The sequence below is a fragment of the Bombus terrestris genome, chromosome 7 (genome assembly GCF_910591885.1).
Source record: "Bombus terrestris chromosome 7, iyBomTerr1.2, whole genome shotgun sequence".
Lineage (NCBI taxonomy): Eukaryota > Metazoa > Arthropoda > Insecta > Hymenoptera > Apidae > Bombus > Bombus terrestris.
Genome location: NC_063275.1, coordinates 24,682,528 through 24,704,944, shown reverse-complemented (window position 1 = coordinate 24,704,944; position 22,417 = coordinate 24,682,528). Strand labels below are relative to the sequence as shown.

The 22,417-nt window shown below is 38.6% G+C and overlaps 1 protein-coding gene across 4 annotated transcripts in view; it reads right to left on the bottom strand.

Moving 5' to 3' along the window:
* LOC100645197 (protein couch potato) overlaps nt 1–22,417 on the bottom strand; it is a 198,179-nt gene that overhangs the window by 111,446 nt on the left and 64,316 nt on the right. For all 4 annotated transcript variants that reach the window (XM_048407170.1, XM_048407172.1, XM_048407171.1 and 1 more), the window contains exon 2: nt 982–1,059. In XM_048407170.1, the coding sequence (XP_048263127.1) occupies nt 982–1,059 (78 nt within the window). The remainder of the gene's footprint in view (nt 1–981; nt 1,060–22,417) is intronic.

Sequence of the window (22,417 nt, the reverse complement as noted above, 5' to 3'; positions counted from 1 at the left end):
CATCGATCGGCGAAAGTTGAAACGAATTGAACGACGAACGATGGAACGCAGTCGTCGATCAGAGTGATTTTGGAACTTTAAAACGTAACACGCTTCTCGTTCTTCGACACTTGGATTTAAGCAAAGTAAATTACTCGTCATATTTCAAGCGATTCCATCGATATGTTTTCTCGTCATGCAGCGCATAACACCTATTCGCGTTAATTCCGATAAACAATATAAAAGATTTATAAACTTGACAGAACAACTCGACAGGAATACTCCGCTCTTTTTTCTTCAAAGCAAAATTTTCTCAAATTACAACTAAACGTAAATTATTTCTTGAATCGCGCAACGATGAACGCGCGTTCCAACGATAAAGTATAAGTAATATACCGAAGAATTAGTAACGTTGAATCGCTTTTATATTTTAAAGTCCACGTTTGAATCGAACGGAACCTTCGTTAGAGCGAAAGACTATAGTATGTGACAAAAAAGAAAGAAGAAAGAGGAAAAAGAGGGAAAAGAAGAACGATACTGAAAATAGACACGTTTAGTGAAAAATCAATACCAGTTTCACAAGTGTTAGGTTAATTTTAGTACGAGGTGATAGCTCGATCACACAGCGGCCAGTTAATTTAACTCGTAAAATAATAAAAAAATTCAGCCCGTATGCTCCGAAGAGCGTTAGTAAAAGACTAGTACTTCGTATACTTTCACCGATTAGGTTAATTTGTAAAATAATCAAGACTCGTCTGATCCGCCCCGAGGAGCATTAGTAAAAAGGTAGGATTACTTCGAAAAACGTTAGATTAGCTTCAACGTTGGGTCATGCCCCAATTACGGGTCGCGAGCTAAGTTAACTCGCAAAATAATCAAGACTCGCGTCGTATGCTCGGAGGAGCATTAGTAAAAAAAGTAATACTAGTTTCAAAAACGTTAGGTCATACCCTGGTCATACGGTGGCCGGTCAGGTTAACTTGTAAAATAACGAAGACTCACCTCGTATGCTCTGAAGAGCAGATATAGCTCCCTCGGCTTGGCGTCCATCGGCAAGCCGCTCACGAACAAGGTGCGCACCTGTAACGGAAGAAAGAAAGAAAACGATAATCGAGTTAATTAACCTGATCGTGAAAGGCCGGAGAGAACGAAGAGACGGAAGAACAAGGAAGCAGAGTGTACGAGAACGGAAGAAGAAGTGGAGTTGGGACGAAGAATGGACGAAGATAACCTGGAATTAGTCTACTCTTTCTTGTTTGACTGCTGCCCTCGCGACAGCTAATCGTCGAATTAATAGGAGACGGTAATACCAGCTTTTCTTCGTCTCTTATTCCTTTGCCAATTTAACGACCGATTTCGCCTCGGTTCTCTCGCTACATCCAAGCGAATTCGGTTTTCTTCGATGATTCTTACGATGGATGTTGGAAGATTGGTTCCTGGATTTTGCGAACAAGTAGGATCGTCGATGAGTAGGTTATCCGCGTTGTCGATAAAAAGTTTGTTAGTGGAATTTTGTCGGCGAAAAATTTGGCAGGTTTTGTACGATTTTCGAACGTTTTAAAAAGTTCAAATTACCTATATATGGTCTAGAAATCGAGAGAGTCGGATCCATAAACGAATACACAACAGGAAGTATATTGTTTTAACGGTAACGTTTGTTAAGAATTCTCGGTTCATTCCGGCGATCGCTTCGTATATTAGAAATTTCGATCGCGCGTAATTTCACGATCCTACGGCAAACGGTGATCGAATTAAAAGTTTTAGCGTTAGCCTTATTCTTGCTTCGACCAGCTCTACGTAGGTATACGCAATTGCAAATGATATGCACAGCGATGAAACACGATAGTTCGGTAATAGATAAACGAAATAAAATTTTAAAGATACAAATTGCTCCTGTCACTTTTATGTTGCGCGATATTTAATTCGGTGCATTTTTACGAAATTGCAGCAATATGCGCCAACCAAAGTGTTCAAACTATGTTACATATTCTATTTTGTAAAGCTCAATACCGTAAATTCAGTTACGCGTTACGTTGTTCGTTTCAACGTAGAATTCAATTATCGCGAGTGGAAAATCAGCTTAAAAAATACGTTCGTCGGTAAATGTGTTAATAAAAGTTCCGATTCGGAAGCAAATGAACGTCGATATCGGGTGTTACGCGAACGAAAAATAACACAAAATACACGTTTCTCGAGATACTTGACTATATTAATTACGACAGCCTTATTACGCGGATCGTAATCGGTTATGGATTACGGGTTAAATTAAGCTCGCTTGATTAGCACGTGCGATGCGTACACGATGAAGCTTTAAGTGAGCATGGTAAAGTGATAGATGGTGCGCTCGCACTTGCAGAGTTATTTTCGACTAAGTGACGGACATTTTCGTACTACCGCGTGCTTTTGTTCCTTTCCATCCGTATTTCGTTAGCAGATACGTTGTGTGACGTTAAGGAGATACGAAGAGCACGACAAAAAGAAAAGTAAGTATACGATGTGCTTGAAAAGCTGTTGAAGCTAAACTATCGCGGATAACGAGCACGAGAGAGAATTTTAATACGCAACGAAGAATTCTGATTTCTTCGATCAAAGTCACTCCGAAGAAAAGAAACGTCGCGTAACTAAAGAATGCATCTGACGAGAGCCATCCCAAACCATCGGAAATACGAGTTTCTCAAGCAGGAACACGAAGGAGGTAGGAAACACCCTAATTCGCTAAAAATTCGCTGGATTTCGAGTTTGTATCGATCGTGCGTTCGAAAAGTTTTCCATTCGTTGCGTGCTATTTTTGGCATTTGGCGAAAAATTACGATCGAAAAGTGCAAGGTTCGCAATGTCACTTTTTGTCAAAGAAACAAGCTTTAACACCTTATTAACGAACTCGTTACGCGTGGCTACGAGAAAAGAAATTAAGATCGATGATACGTGCATCATTTTTCTTCTTGTTGGCAGAAACAGAAGCTAATAATTGCCACGAACGGAGTACTTAATGGGAATTTAATTGTACGCTACTTGTTACGTCACGTGATTGATGGCTTTCGATCATTAGAACTCGGTATGAATTTACACTCGGTGTATTTACTAATTTACATCGTTTAAATCATCCGGCATTTCTGCAATTTCTCATTTGCGATCTTTTCGAATTAATTTAAACGTATTGAAGTTATCGAACGTAAAGTGACAACATTCTGATCTTTCCCGTCAACGATTTCTTTTCGTTATATAAATCCAGTGTCATTTTAAGCGTAACAAGAGATTACAGAGTGTCTTTCTATCGCACTGCGACTGTCTGACAGAACAAAAATATTGATTCTAATAACACGCGACTAACATCCAGTAATTGCTACGTTACGGATGCGAATAGTTACGTAGGAAGAGAAGAAAAAACGAGATTTACGAGAGCCAGTGACGAGAAAAGTTATTTACGAACTTGAAGAAAATCATACGATCGATCATTAGCGTTTTACGAAGTTATGGGATGATATTCGTAATTCATAAAGAAAAATCTCATCGATAGTTTATTCTCAAAAAATATTCTCAATCGTTTCTTTTCTATTTGAGAAACCCTCTTCTTTATTTAAGAAGGTTATTTTCGAAAGGAAGAGCGAAAGTAGTAACAGCCGAAAAACACGTCAACGCGATGGACGTGGGAAGACCTTTGAATCGATACATCGATAAACTTATTCTCGTTGATCGTTTTCACGTGTGTTTCGATTCGGTACTGGACGTTGCACGGATAAGCTTTTCGTGACATTTTATAATTTGATCGGTTTGGTTGAAACTTCGATACATTGAAAAGGGCTACTTAAAAAGACAAAATATCGTTTTAAAAAATGTCGCAAACGATCGTAAGTGTCGTTTATTTAAGATCGTAATAATAGTTGGAAATAATAGTTGGTTTTAGCTTAGCTTTCGTTTCAACATGAAATTATATCGTTTGCGACACTTTTTAAAGCGATATTTTATCTTTTCAAATAATCTTTTCCAACGTATTGAAGCTCGAAAAAGCTCGAAGATATAGGCCAAATTGTAAAGTATTACCCGTTTTTTATTCATCGTTGTCGTTTCAATTTCTTACTTATTTATACGTTAATTAAAAAAGAAATTGATCTGCTCGTTAACTTTCATTCGAAATAATTATTACCTTCGATTCGTTTCGATCGCTTGCTACTTAGAATTGTCCCAATAAAATTATTACCTGAATATGCAATCGATAATTCAAACGGTGAGCAAATACCGAAAGTTGTCGGGATTCGTGGTATTTTCCCTTCAACCTATTCTTGACCCAGTTTCCCGTGCAGTCTGAGAACGCATTGTGACCGCCACGGAAGTAAGCAAAACGGAGACGGTAAATTACATACTGATTTGGCGCTATGCCAGATGGAAAAGGCTGTCTTGCGCTATGCTTCCGACGAACTTTCTTTCGCGATAAAGGATTCACTGTCCGATGATTTGATTTACCATCGCGATCGAGATAAGACGTTTTAGGTGGAATTGAATTTGAGCTGTATGAATTATCGAATGGAAAGAATGTCAGCACGATATTCCTAGTATTAAATATCGTTTAAAGACACCCGTATATATTATATTCATTTTACGTTCGTTTGTATTTATTTCAGAGCAAAAGACAAACAAACACTCGTTGATAAAAACGAGGGGAAAATACCACCGGATTGTTCGATTACAACAATATCTAGAAATTTGATTTATCGCTACATGATACATTTTGAAGTACCAAGGAATGCTGCGATCTATTTTCTTCTCATTCTTTCGTCGTTCGTACTTTCTTTGGATTATAGACGTTAACAAGTGAATGAGAAAAAACCCAAAATTGCTCTTAAAAATTGTTCTTCGCTGTAAGTTCCATTTCGAAAAATTGCCACTTGCTTACTTAAATTTATCGTTAGCCCCCTGAATCATTCGACGCGACCAAATTTCACGTCCGTTTCTATAATGGTATTGGAGAGTACAAATTGTAACGATTTACGTGTTTCACTCTGTATACCCTATGTTACGTCTTTACCGTATCCAAAGCAATGGAACCTCGACTGTTCCATGCCTTGTACGATAAACGGTATTAAGAACCAGCGATTCGAACGTTAAAACGTGAATAATCGGACACCCGGTACAGGACGAATGGCCAATGGAATTCGACGGAAGTCGCTTCCTCGAGCGGAAACGCGCATATGTACAGGCTGTCCCGTGAGAACGCTGTCGGGATCGATCCCGGTGCAGCGAACGCATCGATCTACATCTTCTCACGTATTGTCTCCGCAGAAGAGGAGAAGCGCTCGCTAACGCGATTTCCCACAGGAATAAAGTGCCGCGTAATGCGTCAGAAACAATGCTGCGAACAGGTGGATAAGGGAAACACGACGGGGAACGATACAACCAGCCGCTTTCACTGCTCTTAATGGATACCTTGGCGCCTGTCCCCGCGATACTTTGACGACGAATTAACGATTGTCGGATGCGAACCGTCGCTGATTTCGAGGGTGTTGCTCGGTGGAGATTTGTTTGATGTCTAGCCTCGCTATTTCCCTTTTTCAATACTTTCCATTTTGTCGTGTTCCGATCCTTTTCGGGCGACCTTCCAAGTTCCAGATCTTGGAATCCTCGCGTTTCGATCGTTTTATTTTTCGCTCTTGTTTCGGTAGTCGAAGAAGCTGTTTTCTTCTTCGAGGAGATCTTTAACGTAAAATTGAAAGAAACAAAGAATCGAGAATTCTCGAAGAATCGCTAACGATTTTTTCGTGTTTTATCGAAACAGATACTTTTCATTTTCTAAGAAAATATTTAACGCCTAGATTGAAACAAGATTTGTCGAGATTTCAGATATTTTTTTAACGTTATAAAATAAAAAACAGCGTCGAGAAAGGTTATAATCTTTTGGAGGAAAAAATGGTAATACGAAGACCAGTGTATCGATCTATTGATAGAAGAAAACGGGCTAATTCGTTGCTCGAATTGGCAATAGTCTGGAAATAAATGCCTTGGATGATGTAATTCGTAACCTATCCGATCAATAGATTACCGAGAAAGGATCGTGTAGATGGCGGAATTACATAAAGATTTAGATAAAGACATCTTGCGGGTCTATTGGCTGTAATATCTGATATTAATTGACGAATTAGCAAACAATAACACCTATTCGTTCACGATTCTTTTCACTTTTTAAAATTAACATAAAACGTTACATCGTTGGTTTATATACGTATACGTATTAAATGCGTATTACGTCCGATACACTTAACATTTCGTAGGAATTCTATTTGTTCGCGAGAGAAAAAAAAACATAATCGTTTGCTCCGATCTATTTAAATTTCGAGTAATTTCCATTCTTAAAATTGATTTAATTTATTATTAGCGGTATATCCGCGTCGAATTCTTAGATTTCTTTTTACGTTTATCCCGGACGTGTATCGAAAGTATCTCGTTAAAAGGGTCCGATTAAAAACATTTTAAATTAAAAAAATTAAAAATCTCTAGCTTCTACGTTTTTAGTTAATGTCGTGAAAATATGAATTTTCGTAAACGCTCGTAATCTCGTAGGAATCCTTTCCGATTACTTTACGTTGATCGTTGAGCTTTCGCGGTGTTTTTCGTAGGCAAAAACCAAGGTAGTAAAAAGGAGGATCTCTGCAGGTAAAGTCGTGATATAACGCGACGAAATCGGGGAAAAAAAAGAGAAAGGAAACGTTCGCGTTCTTATTCGCGCGTCGCGACGCCGTGTTTACTTCGGCATGTGCCGGAAGAAGGAGGCTTAAACTCCCTCTGCTCGTGTAACACGATGACGTTGATATTCACGAGCGCCTATTCAATTTAACCTTGCACCTGCGAGCACCTGATGCTTCGCTAAGGTTTTCCGGATGAGCGAAATCAAGTACGTCCCGACGAGAGACGATGAAATTCGGCGCCAGCGGAAGACTCGCAAGGCGTAGCACGCGATTCCCCTAACTGCCTCAAAATGGAACGAACGTGTGCGATATTATACAGATTGCGGTGAAATAGTAGAAGCGGATAGAGAGTGATTCGTCGTGAAGCAATAAGTGAATGGTAGATATAGCGGACAAGTGGAGTAGGGATCGCGGAAAAGGTGATAAAAGAAAACTGGTTTGCGCAAAGTTGTTTCTCGAGAAATCGTAGTTAATCGCCGTTCATTTTTTTTCTTTCTTCTTAATTCAATTCGTTCCTTGGGGTTAATTCGAGGAAACGGCCAAAAATTATACAGAATGCGGTGGAACGATAGAAGTGGATGTAGCGCGCGTGATTCGTTGGCGCGACGTTTGCTTTTTCGAGAAATCGAATTTAATCTTTGTTCGTTTTCTGTTTCTTTTAATTTAATTCGTCTCTTGGCGTTAATTCGAGAAAATGGTCAAAAATTACGTGGCATGCGGTGGTGGAATAGGAAAAGTGGATGGCATGTGATTCGGTAAGTCGTTCGCGCGACGCTTGGTTTGCCGAGAAATCAAATTTAATCCCCGTTCATTTCCTCTCTTAATCTAGTTTCTTTCTTGTTACCGAATTGGGCAAAGACGGATAGTTGCGAATTTGCAAATTCTTTCAGCGAATATAGAAAATCGCAAAAAGCTACACTGATTGCACGAGGTGGATGAAAGTTAATTAAAGGTCGAAAGATCGAAATTCAATTATTTAGAAATTGAAATTGAAACGGAGCGTACGTAGTAACACGAAGGATTAAAGATCCGATAAAAGTATCGCGGTAGAAGATACAGAGTAATTACGTGTTCGTATATTCCTTCGTTGAAATTGTTTCAGATTAAAATCGGCACAGATGATCGGAAGTTAAAACTCTCGTCTGGGACTTTGTCGGACAAAATCGTCAGGTTAAATAGTTATCTTTTTGCGAAATCAAAGGAAGATTACTGGGAAACTATTTACGAGGAGAAATTTTCCAACGTTATTAATCGAATTATCTGGAATTGGCATAGAAACTGCAAGAAAATCGCTTCGGCGTAAATAACTGAAACGACTTTAAGAAATATAAAGTGAATCTCAACTATTGTAACAACTATTCTGAATACAATCATCGAACGTTATGTCGATATCGTACATACCGTGTCACGGTAATAGCTTACAACTGTAACATTTGTCAGAGCAGACAAATAGAAAAATCGAAATTGACACCGGTGACGGTAAAATCGCCGATCAACTACGATACGAGAGAACAAAAATTCAGCTATCTCCGCTCAACGATCGCCTCTCGAATTCTAATGTTCGTATTAGGCATAAATTTGGATTCACGGATGAACGAACCAATAAAACGGTGAAAGTGAACTGTATCAGCAGTCGCAGAAAATTGGCAGCGTTCCGCTAAAAACTAGTTCATTTACTTACATATACCTGTTGGAGCTAACCAAATCCACCGATAAATGGGTGGGCTCTGTACAAAAACGCACAGTGTTCCATCCATCCATATCTACAAGCTGGCGATTTATGGTTCATCGAATTAACAGCTCGCAGATTTAGTCCCGAAAATAAAGGAAATCTCTTTGATCGCTTTTTTCCATCGAGCTGGTGAAACGCGTTCCACGACGTTCTTTAAAAAGATACGATCGAATAAAATGTACCGACATGTATAACTGATAAATATAACGAAACATAAATGATGCTCTTTTCAGAGATAGCTCGTTATATCTTGTTTTTGCGTCGTGCTTCTCGAAACGAAGTACCATTGCAGAACATAATTCGTTAATGCGACAAAACGTAAATAAGGTCCTTTTTATTTCCGACGAATTAGTTACCGTAGTCCGTTTCGGCTTGTTCGACGCGAGATCGTTGAATAAAATTTATTAATACGCTTTAATGGCAGATATAATGGAACATAAATAAGAATCTCCTAACACATTAATCATTGCGACGTGTTTTTGTATCTTTCGGAACATACGATTCTCGAATGCAATTTGTTAATGGAACATAGCGACAGATGTGATAAAACGTAAATACAGTCCCTGTTTATCAGTGAATCACTGTAGCTTGTTTTCGCGTCATTTTTTTTTTTTTTTTTTTTTGAAAACGTTTATTTAGGTTAGGCTTTATTTTTGTAATTACTACTAATTACTGGTATAGTAAGTAAGAGTAACATCGTTTTTATCGTATCGTATCGTAATAAAAGGTAGTAGTACTTTTCTTAAGTAGAGCTTTTCTCAAAGTAATAATTAAATTAAATTGATGTAAATTTTGTTTAATAGCCTAATAAAATACAATTAGAAGAATTCGCTTGTTTACAAATTACCTGCTGCGATGCTTGTTTTTCTAAAAGAGAAAAATATATGCATGTTTTGCAAAGCGAGCGAGTAGTCGGCTATTCGAGTAATCCATAGCTCTGTTTGAAAACCCAGTAACAACGAAACGTAGAAAATGGAACATTTTTGTCCACATCGCGCGCATCCTCCGTTAATCTTTTCTCGTATTAATTAATTACTCGTGGTCAAGTCGGGAAACGACGGTTCGTCGACCGACCATTATTTCCGGCTCGGCTAACTTTTGTGAAACATTAAAAATTCTCCTGTCCTTCGTTGGAAACGACAAAAACCGTCCGACCGTAACATGCCCTTTGTTATTAAAGATTCACTGATTAAAGGTTTATTCGTAACTGACCGTTAGATTCGAAATCATATTAATCGTAAATGAGAAATAATTATCCTGAAAATAATCAACTTTCGATCGACTTTCAATTTGACGTTGTAATATTCTTTTTACTTTAATCGATGTATATAAAACGACCGATAAAATGCATTTGACGGAAATTAGTCGAACAAAGATCGATCTTAACGGCGTAAAAATTTTGTTTCTGAAAATATTATCTATAACGCAGAGAGAGAGCGAAGAAGATTAGTTCTTGAATTTGTAAAAGTCAAGCTATTTTTTATTTGGTTACGGTTTTTCTCGTTAACGGCTCTCCTTCTATGGCTGTATCGATAAAGGAGAATATACGCGATTATACCGCGTTCCTTCCTTTTCGGAATGTGAAATTTCTACCATTAATGGCAAAAACGCAGTGAAAGTTCTTAATACCGAATGTTCTCTTCGCACGTTTCTTACTTTCTCGCGTTAACGTACAGATAAACCTAGTATTATACAAGAAGAGTCGGAAAACCTGAAAACCTTCTTTTCTTCGGATATAGCAATAATGAGATGGTACTTAAGCGAGAACGAGCGAAAAGCCTGACTAACGTTGAATAAAATTCATAGTCGTAATTAGAGAGTAAGAAAATTATATAAGATAATATTACTCGATAGTCCGATGAAACGACATCTTCCGATTTAGAAACTTTTCCCAAGGAAACTACTTTTTACGATTTATATGTTTTTAACTATTTTCAAGTTTTTAATAAATGACAGCGAATCTTGACGCTTGAAACGGCCACTTTGCAAATTTTCCCGGGATTCTCAACAATGTGACCGGTTCGTATTTTCCTTAAACGTTAATAATCAAAGATCATATACCACTCTACGAAGAAGAAAACGATCGGTGCGTATTGAGATCAAGTAACAGAAGCAAAATTCCCATCGTTCGCGTGTAAACTTTGGTCATTCTGGTTGTACTTGATGTTAAAAAGCAGGATGAAAAGAAGAAGAAAAAGAAAAGGAGTTTTACGAAATTGGAATAGAAAACTTCATACGAAAAGACAGAGGACTACAAAAAATATGTGAAAATTCACCACCGATCGATCGCCAATAGGTAATTTTTTGCTCTCATCCGGCCTAGATGGTCGAAAAGTAAAACGTATGACAAACTGTAATAACAAGAGGCAAAAGTCAATGGGAAAAAAGTTACATAAAATGCTTGCATAAAGGTGCGTTCTCAGAGCATCCATACAGCTTTCGATTAGATCAAACGAACAAGAACACAGAGTAAGATCGTTAGTTCGTACGGTTATCGAGCAATCTGTTCGTAAATTTACATTCACCGATCGAAAAAGCATTTTTGCAGCGTTTTTAGAAGAATACGCGTTTACGCCTTTAATTTCGTTAAAGATATCGAAGAGATATCGGTGCAGACACGCGTTAGCGACGAAACATAGCGACGACAACGTCCCATTCGCGTTCGAAGATGGAACGTGACCGAGACGGACCGATAATTGCGAATCAAACTTAGCGACGCTCGGTACACCAAAGCGTAGACGGAGAAGCGGGATCGTTTCGGTCCGCGGAAATAGACGACCGTCTTACGTGAACTTGGCTTAAGTAATTGCGTCGTGTTAACTTGCGACGCGCACACGTGTAGCAAGTAATGGCGTCGTGGGCTGCTTAACTTGTAATGATCTAGCTGCATCAAATTGCCGCAACGAAGCCACGGCAATTAATAAAGTTAAGAAACGCCGCCGGCTGAAAGTATGGCCCGCAACCTGGCCGAGTAAGGATAATTACGGTGCGCTCTCTGACTATCTCCGTTCCTACCTCTTCGCTGCCCTCCAACGCGGTAATTTACTATCGGAAAAGCTCGTTAAGATGACGTATTCGTGGTTGTTCGAGTTTCGAACGTGTTCCTGAAGTGTTAGTAGCGCGATAGTATCCCTGAAATGTAAGACGCGCCAAGACTGGAAAGTCGTATTTTTCGCGTAGTCACGCTGCCTGAGAATCTCCCTCGAGGAAGAAATTTCTTCGCTGTGTGTACTTTCCGCGGCCGCGTGCTATCAAACAACTCGGAAACGTTACTACGATATACGACAGTTTGGACAGCGAAATCACCGATATTATATAAATATTTTTCACGTTGTCTTCGTTCGAAAACGTCGAGGGGAGGACTACGTTTCTCTTTAAAACAAGAAGTCTTCCAGTCGTTTCACGCGACGTACTAGTTTACGAAACTCTGTAAGAACAATTTTCCCATAATCGATGAAAAAGTCACCTTTTACGAGCGTCAATTACGCGTTGAAGCTTTCAACTTTGAAGATGAGTATTTCTATTTCAGTAGGGATAGAAATTGAATCGCGTATAGATATTATAATAAGCGACGTATCGTCGGAATTTCGAAGAAACTGTAAGAAAGTCGGTCCACGATGAAAATAGCTTAATTGAAAACACATGTCATCGAGCTATACCTCGAATTACGTGCGTACGCGCGTTGATCGTCAGATGACGCATTTCTGATTCTTCGAGCTTCGATCGCGTTTTTGACGGAGCGTTGCAAAGTCCTGTGATCTCTTTCTCCGATGCTAAGATCCTTCGTATGCTGGTAAATTGGGCAATGAGCTCGACTTTATATCATATCGTTGGGAGAAGCAGGTCAAGAATTGTCGGCAAGTTTAGCTAGTCGGAACGAAGAAGCTGCTGAGATTAGAAAGCTGGGAATATAGATGTTCGATAACGACGGTATTAAATCTATCAGAGGTACCACGAATCGTAAAAAGAAATTTACGTCGCTCTAGCCCTGATTTTCTTCTTCGATAAAAAGTACGTAACATTATATGTTTGTTATTTTGAAAATGTGTTTTTACTATTCATCCATTTTCATAGGACGTAGGCCCTAGGTTTGCGTTTATACCTTAAGACAAATTTGCGTTTGGGACAATTCATTGTCAATGATGTGCAATGCGTGGATGAAGGTAAAATTTGCAGATAATGGGTTAATATAGAGATCTATAATTAAGTTAAACTAGTTAATACTCTACCAATGATAATTTTGAAGATGGCAATTTGATTTATAGTTACTAGAACTAGAAAAATTGTTAAATAGAGAAAAATGTATGAATGAAATCGGTATATTGATTGAATCGATAATTAAACACGTTATCGGTTAAACGAATGTAAAGTAGTAATCGATTGAAACTAATGGTGAGAAGCATTCGATAACGTTCATTTATATTCTGGTATTAGATTGTACATTTAGAAATTTAAGAATTTATATTAATAAACGGTAAAGAAAATCTAGGTACGCAGAGAGGAAAGGGGCAAAAGAAATTATACGCACTTCGACGAAAGAAATTTTACGATTCGATTCGTCTTCGAAAAAATCCATAGATAACATCCGTCGAAGCGTTTAAATTTTTGCAGCTTCTTCTGTATTTAACTAAAATAAAAAAAATTAAGAAACAATCTAGTCAGAATTTGGTTAAAATCTGGGTCAAACAAAAAAAAAAGTGTAACTTCCATGTATAGAAACTAAAGAAAATCCCCCCCAAAAAATTGAGTCTAAGTAATCCAATTGTCCAATAATAGGTTCGATAATTCTTACATTCTTATACTTATATATATATATATATATATATATATCTTATTCGATTTATCCAACTTTATAGGATTTCACTTTCGATACATTATTGGCTTTACAATTTTCTCGATCGTTCCATTTAATTGGAATTTATGTTTCACGAGCAAAGCCGGCATCAGGTAACAAATACTCTCGCAAGAGGAGTCGCGATAATGACATTCTTTTAAACGATATTACCGTAACTCGTGGATGTCCTTCAGGTTGTCCGGGGAAGGAAATGCAATTTGTGTGGAACAATCGATCACAGCCGATTGAATCCACCTCGAGAGTCTGCGAATGGCTATTTCGTTGATGGCATTATTTCCTCTTCAAATCGAAACACAATTCGTGCGTATTTCACCGGTTCGCCTTTGTAAGTCTCGATACGATTTCGATTCAACTTTCCACGATTTTCATTTCCCTCTCGTTTTTCGAAAACAACCCAAATCTCCCGTTCTCTTTTCCATCGGGATTAAGTTTCACGGTCTATATTCGGTGAAATAAATAATAGAGAATATCGAGCAGCGTCGACTGGAAGCAGAAAAAAAGAAAGAGAATTTTTCATTTCCGTTTGAAAAAAAATGATTTATTTACGAGGGAACGTTACGTGTACGGTTAACGTTCTTTCCCTGTAAAGTCATTCGCGATTCGAAAGAGAAAACGTCCTAAAAGTAACGCTGCCACGATAAAAGAAAAAAGGGAAAAAAGTGGAAGAAATAAAAAGGAAAAATGAATGAAATAAAAATAGTTGGAACGCTTCTTTGTGCACGAGGCCAATTACGTTCGAAAGTTTCTGTACGATCTAGATTCGCGATGAGTTGTATAGGTTTCCAATTATTGCCTACTAAGAGGAATATCAAAGGTCCTGGAAAGCTGTCGTAAAATTATTTCGGCTGGAAGCGACGATCGACCGGAACGAAGACATCGAGGCGTAGTTTTTGGAGAACAATCGATCACGCGCGATCGACTCCGCTCCCAGTTCCTGCAACCGACCGTATCGGCGATCCTCATTGTCTTGCATTTCCGAGGCTGATCTAACTATCTACGTATCCGGCTGCGAGATTGGTTACCCAGATTACGCGTGATTAGGCTTATTGACTGATTCGCGCACACATATTAAACTACGTACTCGTGGCTCTTCGGAATTCAATCGTGTTTTTCTTGGCATTCGGTGCTTTATGCCGACGTTTCCTGAAAATTTCCGGATCTGTCCGAAAGAAGCGAAGTGGAATGATCACGTAACGTTGACGAGTATAAAGTGCGATGTATTAATGAAAATACGATCGAAACCCGAACAACGAATACGTCACCCGATCGTATAAAAGTTTGAAATCTAAGATTTTTACGGTCTTTTCGGAATGAAAAACATCGACGACGGTGACGATGGATGCGATATGTCCTTTATGAAATGTACGTTTTAATATAAAATACTATAATTTCAAGTTACGTGTAATATCGTCAATTTCTCTGTAATATAGTCTCTTGATTTTTTTATTAATTTTATTGGAAGTGGTCGATAGAAATCTACCCGTAATACAGGAATGCAAGAACTTTCTTTTCGATTTAACTTCCGAGAGACGTTGGTTTTTCAAAGAGCGAAACTAATAGGATCGGAGGACAGCCGTGTGTTTTGAATGAAATCTTAATTAACTTTGCGCGAACAAAATTGACAGGGATTTATTTGTGCCACTGAAATAAGAAAACAATTCTTCGGATGTTATTGTAAACAGTTATAATTAATTTTGTCGGAAAAGATTAATCAATTTAATTGATAATAATTCTCTTGATAGCTTGAAAAGGTAAAATTGACGCGATTGAGAAATCGTAATTTATTCCGTTTCCATTAATTTCGTTAAGGGGGCCAGACAAAAATTTATTCATACTGCAGAAATACGTCTCCATTGCGACTTGTAATCGCAAAACATAATTAACGCGGAGAAACATTCCTTTGAATATCATCCCCGCGGATATTGTTCTCGACAAGTAGCATTAATATAATTGAAGATCATAATTTACATCGAAATTTTTCATTTATTACAGCATAAACAATAGAAGCGTATCTTTCTCTCGATTATTTCTTTCGAAAGACCAAAAAAGAAAAGAAAACAACACTAGTATACGATATAGAGACTCGAATTAATAGATAGACAAAACAATTTGGATAATGGAATCTTCAGATAATGGAACACTCGCTTGTCTCGTATGAAATTCCATCAATCCAAGTCCAGATTAAGATTAACTGACGGATTCTTAAAATATTTATAGATATCGTATCTTGTTGGCTGCTAAATCGCGTAATCCCTTCGACACAAGTAACTACGATACACGGAGTTACATTACTCTTGTACTTCGAACCGTGCGAGACCTTTTTCGAGTGTCGCGCGAATGCTTCGACATGAGAAAGCACCTCTCCATTATCCGTTTCGTTTGCTGTTTCCATTTGTATAGAATCGTCGTTATCGTCGTCTTTATCGCGACGAAACCATTTCGTTACATCGGTGTATCTAAGATTTTTCAATCGTTGCCAGTGTCGCGTAATAATTCAACGACTTATTGAAAACATGTCGATCTCAAAACAGGAGATCGAACTCTTTATTTCCACGCACTTGTACGATAAAATAAATGGTTCGCGGTTCGCAACGATAGACTTTAAGTTTAGGGTGATTTCGGCAGGAGTATCTATATTATTTTAGTTGTTGGAGCGGGAGAAAGACTTTGGTCGTACGGATGTATCGTGTTTAAAGCGACTGGATGTTATCCTGGCGATGACTCATGATAAAGCGGTTGGAATTAACCATCTTATCGCACAGTGAGTCAAATTTACCCTGTGACACCGAGGAATCTACGTGCTTTCGACAATCTTCTATATCAAGCTTTTGTTCTCCAATGTCTGTGATCGTGACTTTTCCAACACCGCTAATTTTTGCTAATTCTGTCGTACTCGCGTCACGTTCGAGTTTCTTTAATCGCGTCTCATTTTGTTACGACAGTTAGAACGCTACTAATTTCATACTAAATTCTTGCTATCAGAATTCGCGATAGTGACAACGATAGCGAAAGAACACCGATAGAATATGTACATATTGGAAAGGGAAAAGTGCATCCGTTAATGGGAAATATTACGTTCGGAAGGCAAAGCGTTCGGATATTAGAGTACTCGAGTTATGGATATTCGGATAAACTGAAAATGAAAATGTAATTGCGACTGAAATCGTTACTAAAATTTCAGCTTTTCGAGTACGAGTAACTTTTGTCGAAATAATTTCCAAAATAACGCGTTTCCAGTCACAATACTGCTTAACGAGGCATAATTAATGAGAGAGGAAACGTCGAAACGTAGTAGAAAGAGGGGAAACGTGCCGCGAGTGAAAATGGACCGTTTATTGTCAGACAACTTTGAAACCGGTCTCGCACGAACGTCATTAATCCGTAACTTTTCGTATCGTCCTAAGAACATTCACACCTATTTCGAGAAAATGCATCGTGAATCGACAGATCCTTTCTAAATATCCATTTAACTTTACACACAAAAATCCCGTGGAAATTTCTCTCCGTGTTTCATGAAATTCAACCAAGAGGCTCTCTAACAAAGTTATCCAAGCTCTTTGTGTGTTACTTTCCCCAACGAACTCGCTCGTTCTATGAATCTGAAAGTTTGCAGTTCCATAGTCGTCGGGAAATTAAATAAAATCCCGTTAGATTATATTGTACAATGCGTCGGAGAAACGTGATATCGTACATCGAAATTTTTATTTATTTGTTTCGCGAATAAATACAGAGAAAGAGAGAGAGGTACAGATGACACAAAAAAAAGTGGAAAAGGTAGAAACTTCTAAAAGTGGAAAATTAATAATATTTTGATTCATGCTGTCGTCGGGCGTGAAACCAAATTTTTGTTATTTCGCGATTCGAAAGTAAAATTATTGAAACTGGTTTATTTTTTTTTTCTCTAGAATACAAAACTGAAATTGCTAAAAATAGTTTCGGCTTTTATTAACCTTTATTGACTGTTTTCCTAATTACGTGTATTTTAAAAATTCCAGGTTTCTGAGAATTTACCAGCTTTATTTGCTGTTAAATTTTGTTTCAAATCTCTCTGCGGTCAAATTTTCAAGTGAAAATTAATACAGAAAAATTTTCATACGCGAGAAAAGAATTAATGCACAACAAAAATTGAATTATTGGTTAAAAGCGTGAAGGGTTGATTTCAAAGGATTCTACCGAGGGGACGTTAAACATTTTGCCAACAATTAGAATCTAATTTTCGTTAAAGCCGCATTAATGGTACGAATACAAAAGAAATTAATTTCTTATTTTACTCGACGAAGAAATGTATTTTCAAAATAGCAAAGTTAATCGAATTTGCGGTTAAGCATTTTCCTATCTATACCATCGTATAAATTATACGAAGCAAAGTTTTATCAGAGGCGATCCAACAGATTTTTTGAATTTAAGACATCCTTCTGTAAAATGCAATCTCCATCTAAATTCCATATCTTACGTCCTATTATGACGAATTTTTCTTTCGACGATAAACGATCTGTCGTAATCGACGATCGTTCGTGTCGACTTGTTCGTTACACCCCGATTTTTCGCGACCGTCTTTCGTCTATTTTTGCAAACTCTCGCTTTTCTACCGGAAGTCATAGGGTCGTTAGCTTTTCGTTTCCTCTCCCACGATTCACCGCTTCTAAATACGCTTCCTTTCGCGCGCATTATCTCGCGCAATAAGTTTCCAACGATAAGTATCCGTGCCACTCGTTATCCGCGAAACGTTCTCCGACAATTTTCCAACGAACAAGACGTTATTTTTTCCAACTTGATACGCCAATTCCAAACGTCATCCTACTACGTCGCGCATTTTCTTTTCTTCCTTTATTTTATTTTTCCGCCAAAAAGTAAACCGACGCTCGTGCTGTCAAGTAATTTCCACCCGTTCCTTTAAATGTCGCCGAAACTCGGGACGGAACTTAAAAAGCGAGGAGGAAGAGGCATCAAAAAGTTAATTTACGGTTTAATTCTATTAAACTGTATAGCGCTGGAATCTTTTATGCCACCGCTTACGGTCTCGTTTTTCTTCGTGGAATATCGCGCGGTAAAAATCTCGTTGTTTTACCTAGAAACTTTCGTCTATCGTTGAACGATAAGACGTGGATCAATGGGGAATATCGCGCCAGTCATTGGTTCTTGTGAATTTGTCAGAAATCCGGAAGTCTTCTCGTATTCCTTGGAGAGGCTTTGGCGACAGAGTTAGTTTTTAATTTCTCGCCATCTGCGTTATCTGCATTTGCTCTCTATTAAAATTAACAGCAGAGTTGTTCGTAGAACGATTAACGTTCCTATCGATTAAAAATTTGTAGCTATACATATTTCCTGTTGTTGAAAAATCGCACTGTATGTTTTTCCAAATTGAAACCTACTACGTCCTATAAAATTTTGCAGGAAAGGTAACAACGAATAAACCGAGGCGCGCGATCGATCTATTACAAAACACGATTTCACTACTTTCTTTGTCCGTTTATCTTGCATTCGGTATAAAACACCATCATTGATGTCAGAGAGTAGGAATTTGAAAGTTAGAGGAGTTTGAGAAGAGTACGAAGGGAGATAATGTTAGATCGCAACGTGATATTTGACGATACTTGTTACGATAACCGAAAGAATCGTTAGCAGTTATCGTACAGAAATGCTGGAGCTCGTCCAAAAGCCACGCGCGTTAAATGGTATAGCAACCATTCGAAAGGAACGATACCGGACATGTACGGTATTGCACGATCGGGTAGAAACAACGATATGCTACGAATAGCATATAGGATAGGAGTGATGTCGATTTCTCTGAATCTGATAAATACGGATACGGTACGAGTGACTATGAATTTCCGAGATTTATAAGATACGGAAGGTGGAAAAACGGTAAAATTCAATGTCCCCAAAATTTAAAAGTCTTCGAGAGCTTAAATATGTACGAAGTTTCAAAATGTTTTAATTTGCGTCGAGACGGCGAGATTCGAGATTCGTCGCCTAATCTGAGAAAAAGTAAAATTCAACATCTCTGAAATGTAAAAGCCTTAGAAATGCGCCAAGTTTCAAGATACATCTTGAGTTTATTTGATGTGAACGCGAGAGACAAAATTGGAGAAGAATTAGAAGAATTAGAAAATACGGAAGAAAAATTTGAAGGCTCGAGGATACGAAGCGTCGAGATACCTCGAGCGAACTCGCATCGAGACGATGGATTTCGAAATTTGTACGATTAAGATTCGCGAGATTTAGAAAATTTGGATGCGAACACGGGAGACAAAAAGAGAATAGAGAAATTCAACGTCCCCGGAGTTTGAAAGTCCGTAGAATCTACGTGGCTTGGATTGGTTCAGACTAGGACCGTGGGACCTTGACCTCGTAGCAACGAAACTGCAGAATCTCAATTCGGTTCACCGCAAAATCGTAGAATTTGGAACTAAAGATCGACTAGCAGATCCTCGGGGACTTAGAAAGCTTTCTCGGAGTTTAGATCGTGGACTCTTAAGCCCCGAGGCACGCCCTCGAATCAAACGCTTTGACGCAGATGTGTCCAGATCGAAGTTTCTTGAAAACGTTGAGATAATTTAATTTGAGACGATCAGGGTAATCCGACTCGCGATGTTCTCAAATTGCTCGAAACCGACACCCAACAATCTCGAAGATAACTGAAATCGATATGACTTTGGTACGACGTTGGAATAATCCAAATTGATGTCTACTCTCCTAATTCTACATCTCCGGGCTGATCCAAGACAAGGTTCAACGATCTTTGCGTACTTCGAACGAAGGTATATCGATTTTGAGGTAATCGAATTGAGAATTCGTAACTTTACAGCGGACCAAATCGTGTTTCTATAATCTCAGGACGACCGCACTTCCAAGACCGTAGGATTTCGTAGCCCTCGAATCGAGGTTCCATCGGTCTAAGACGATTCGATCTAGATCTCACGATCCAGATCGCGATCCCGGACACTTCCAAGCTATCCTTCTCGTATGTAGTAAAGTGTTCGGCTGATACGTTTCCCTACTCTATTAGTAAACATTTTTGGCGACAAAAAGACGATACACGGCGTAAAATTTTTATTGCGATAAATCGCTTATACGCTGCGTACATATATAAAGCTGCGAAAAGTACCTTTTGCAATTTTTATATGAAAGTTCCACCAAACGATACAAGCTTTGATATACCTGGACCCGATTAATTGGTATGAAAATGCTACGATAGATACGTATCGTTTCCGATACGTTGGCAAGAAGTTTCGAGTTTTACAAGTTTTACAAATTGTCGAACAGTAAATTTCACGAATCGACGAAAGAAATGATCGAAAAACGAATCAATAACATGGCGTTGCAAAAATAAGTCAGAGTGACGGAAAAGAGAGCAGGGTCTCGTAAACTCATCGAAAGAGGCTAGCAAAGTTTTCAAAACATTGCCCGGTAAAATCTGTATTCGCTTCTCTGAAACGCCAAGCTTTTCCCATTTTTCTTGAATATCCGCGAGACGTGTTTTTAAACTCATGGAAACGCTGAAAGAAATTACTAAAACTCGCCAAGCTTTCGCAACGTTTCTTAAAGAAGTATTGGCTTTCCAACGCTGGAAACATCCACTTTTCTCGCTGTTTCGAATACGCCAGACACTTCCGTAAACAACGGAAAGAGCATTCAAATTTTTTAAAAACAAACTTGTATTATTTTAGAAAAACGCGATTCGAATTCCAAATCCGGTGTTGTTCAAATGCCGAAATTAAACAGAAACGAATAGAAATTAACGCGTTTGGTATCCGATGGTCCGTCTTTTATTTTCTACGTTCCGGACCGATTCAGCCAGCTAAATTATCCGATTCTAAAATATTTATCGGAGTTCACACGTACGAACGGTGAAAGAAAGCAAAAGATCGAACAAACGGTTTTAGCGGATTTGACGAATATTCGATAACAACGAGATCTAAAGCTATCGACTCCGCGTGAAACAATAAAATCCATCTACGTAAGATTATAATCTACGACGAGAAGACTGCCGTGTTTTTATATACTCGTATTTCTTTTTAACAAGAAAAAGATTTCGGAAGTCGAAACTGCGATATAAAAAGTGCTTTCGATGCTTTCCCAACCCGAACCGCAAAAACTTTTTAATAGAAGCATAAAAACTGTATCGAAGCTGGTCTAATAAAACTCTATACGTAAAAATTTTTTATTAAGAGTTCGACCGTTTCATCCGTCTAACCAAGCCTGCCGCTTCCAAACAAGATGCACGCACCTGCTAAAACTGTTCTACGTAAAAAACAAAAAAAAAAAAGAAAAAAACAAATATTTAATCCTGCTCTAGAATAAACGAAGTGAAACGAAATTAAATTGAATTTTCGCGTGTGTGAATTCCGCCCAAACATCTACGGATCGCGTTATCGAACAACGTGGTCAATTTCGAATCTCTAACGATGGTTCCAGCAAACGACGAATCTACGTTGTAGTCGAACTATACGCAACGATCGTGTAATCCATCGCGAGCATAGAGCGTAGCAGCCGTCCCAGGGTTCGATGAATCACGAGTCAAGGTTTACCGGTAATGCGAGAACATCGAAAAGCGGCTCGTCGAAATCCACGTCGAAGCTTCGCGCTCTAATCTGCCACGTTTGTGTTCGAGCTTGTCCCGTCGACCGCTTACAAACGTCCCTCTATTCGGTCTGGCAGAGACAACGCGACGCTGTGTGCGGTTTATCTGATTTGACGAAGCCAGCAGTATGGGCGACGACAGCCGAGTGAAACGCGTTTAGCCGTGTTGAAAAAAATCATTCGTCCGGAATATGTTCGACGATGTTCGTCATATTTTTAAAGATCGAGAGAACGGTGTTACGCGATGGCACGCGAGGACATCGGAGCGGTACGTTGATTTTGCGAAAAATCAGAGATTCGGTCATTTAATTTAGCGTAATTACGTATTTTAAAGGTTCGTGGTTTAAGCTTATAGGCAGAGATTGTGGAAAAGGTTTCGCTTGGATTTGGATTAGGTTCGGAGAAAACGTTTGGACGAACGTCTCTTGGGTCAGATTTTAGGAAAGCATCGTTGAAATTCGACAGCTTCGAACGTACGCAGCGGCTGATAGAAATTCTACGCGATAAACAATTTTCTACTTCCACGGGTCAAGCTCGCGTTAGATCATAGAATAGATTCGGGTCGAGTTTGGATAAGGTTTCGGGAAACTT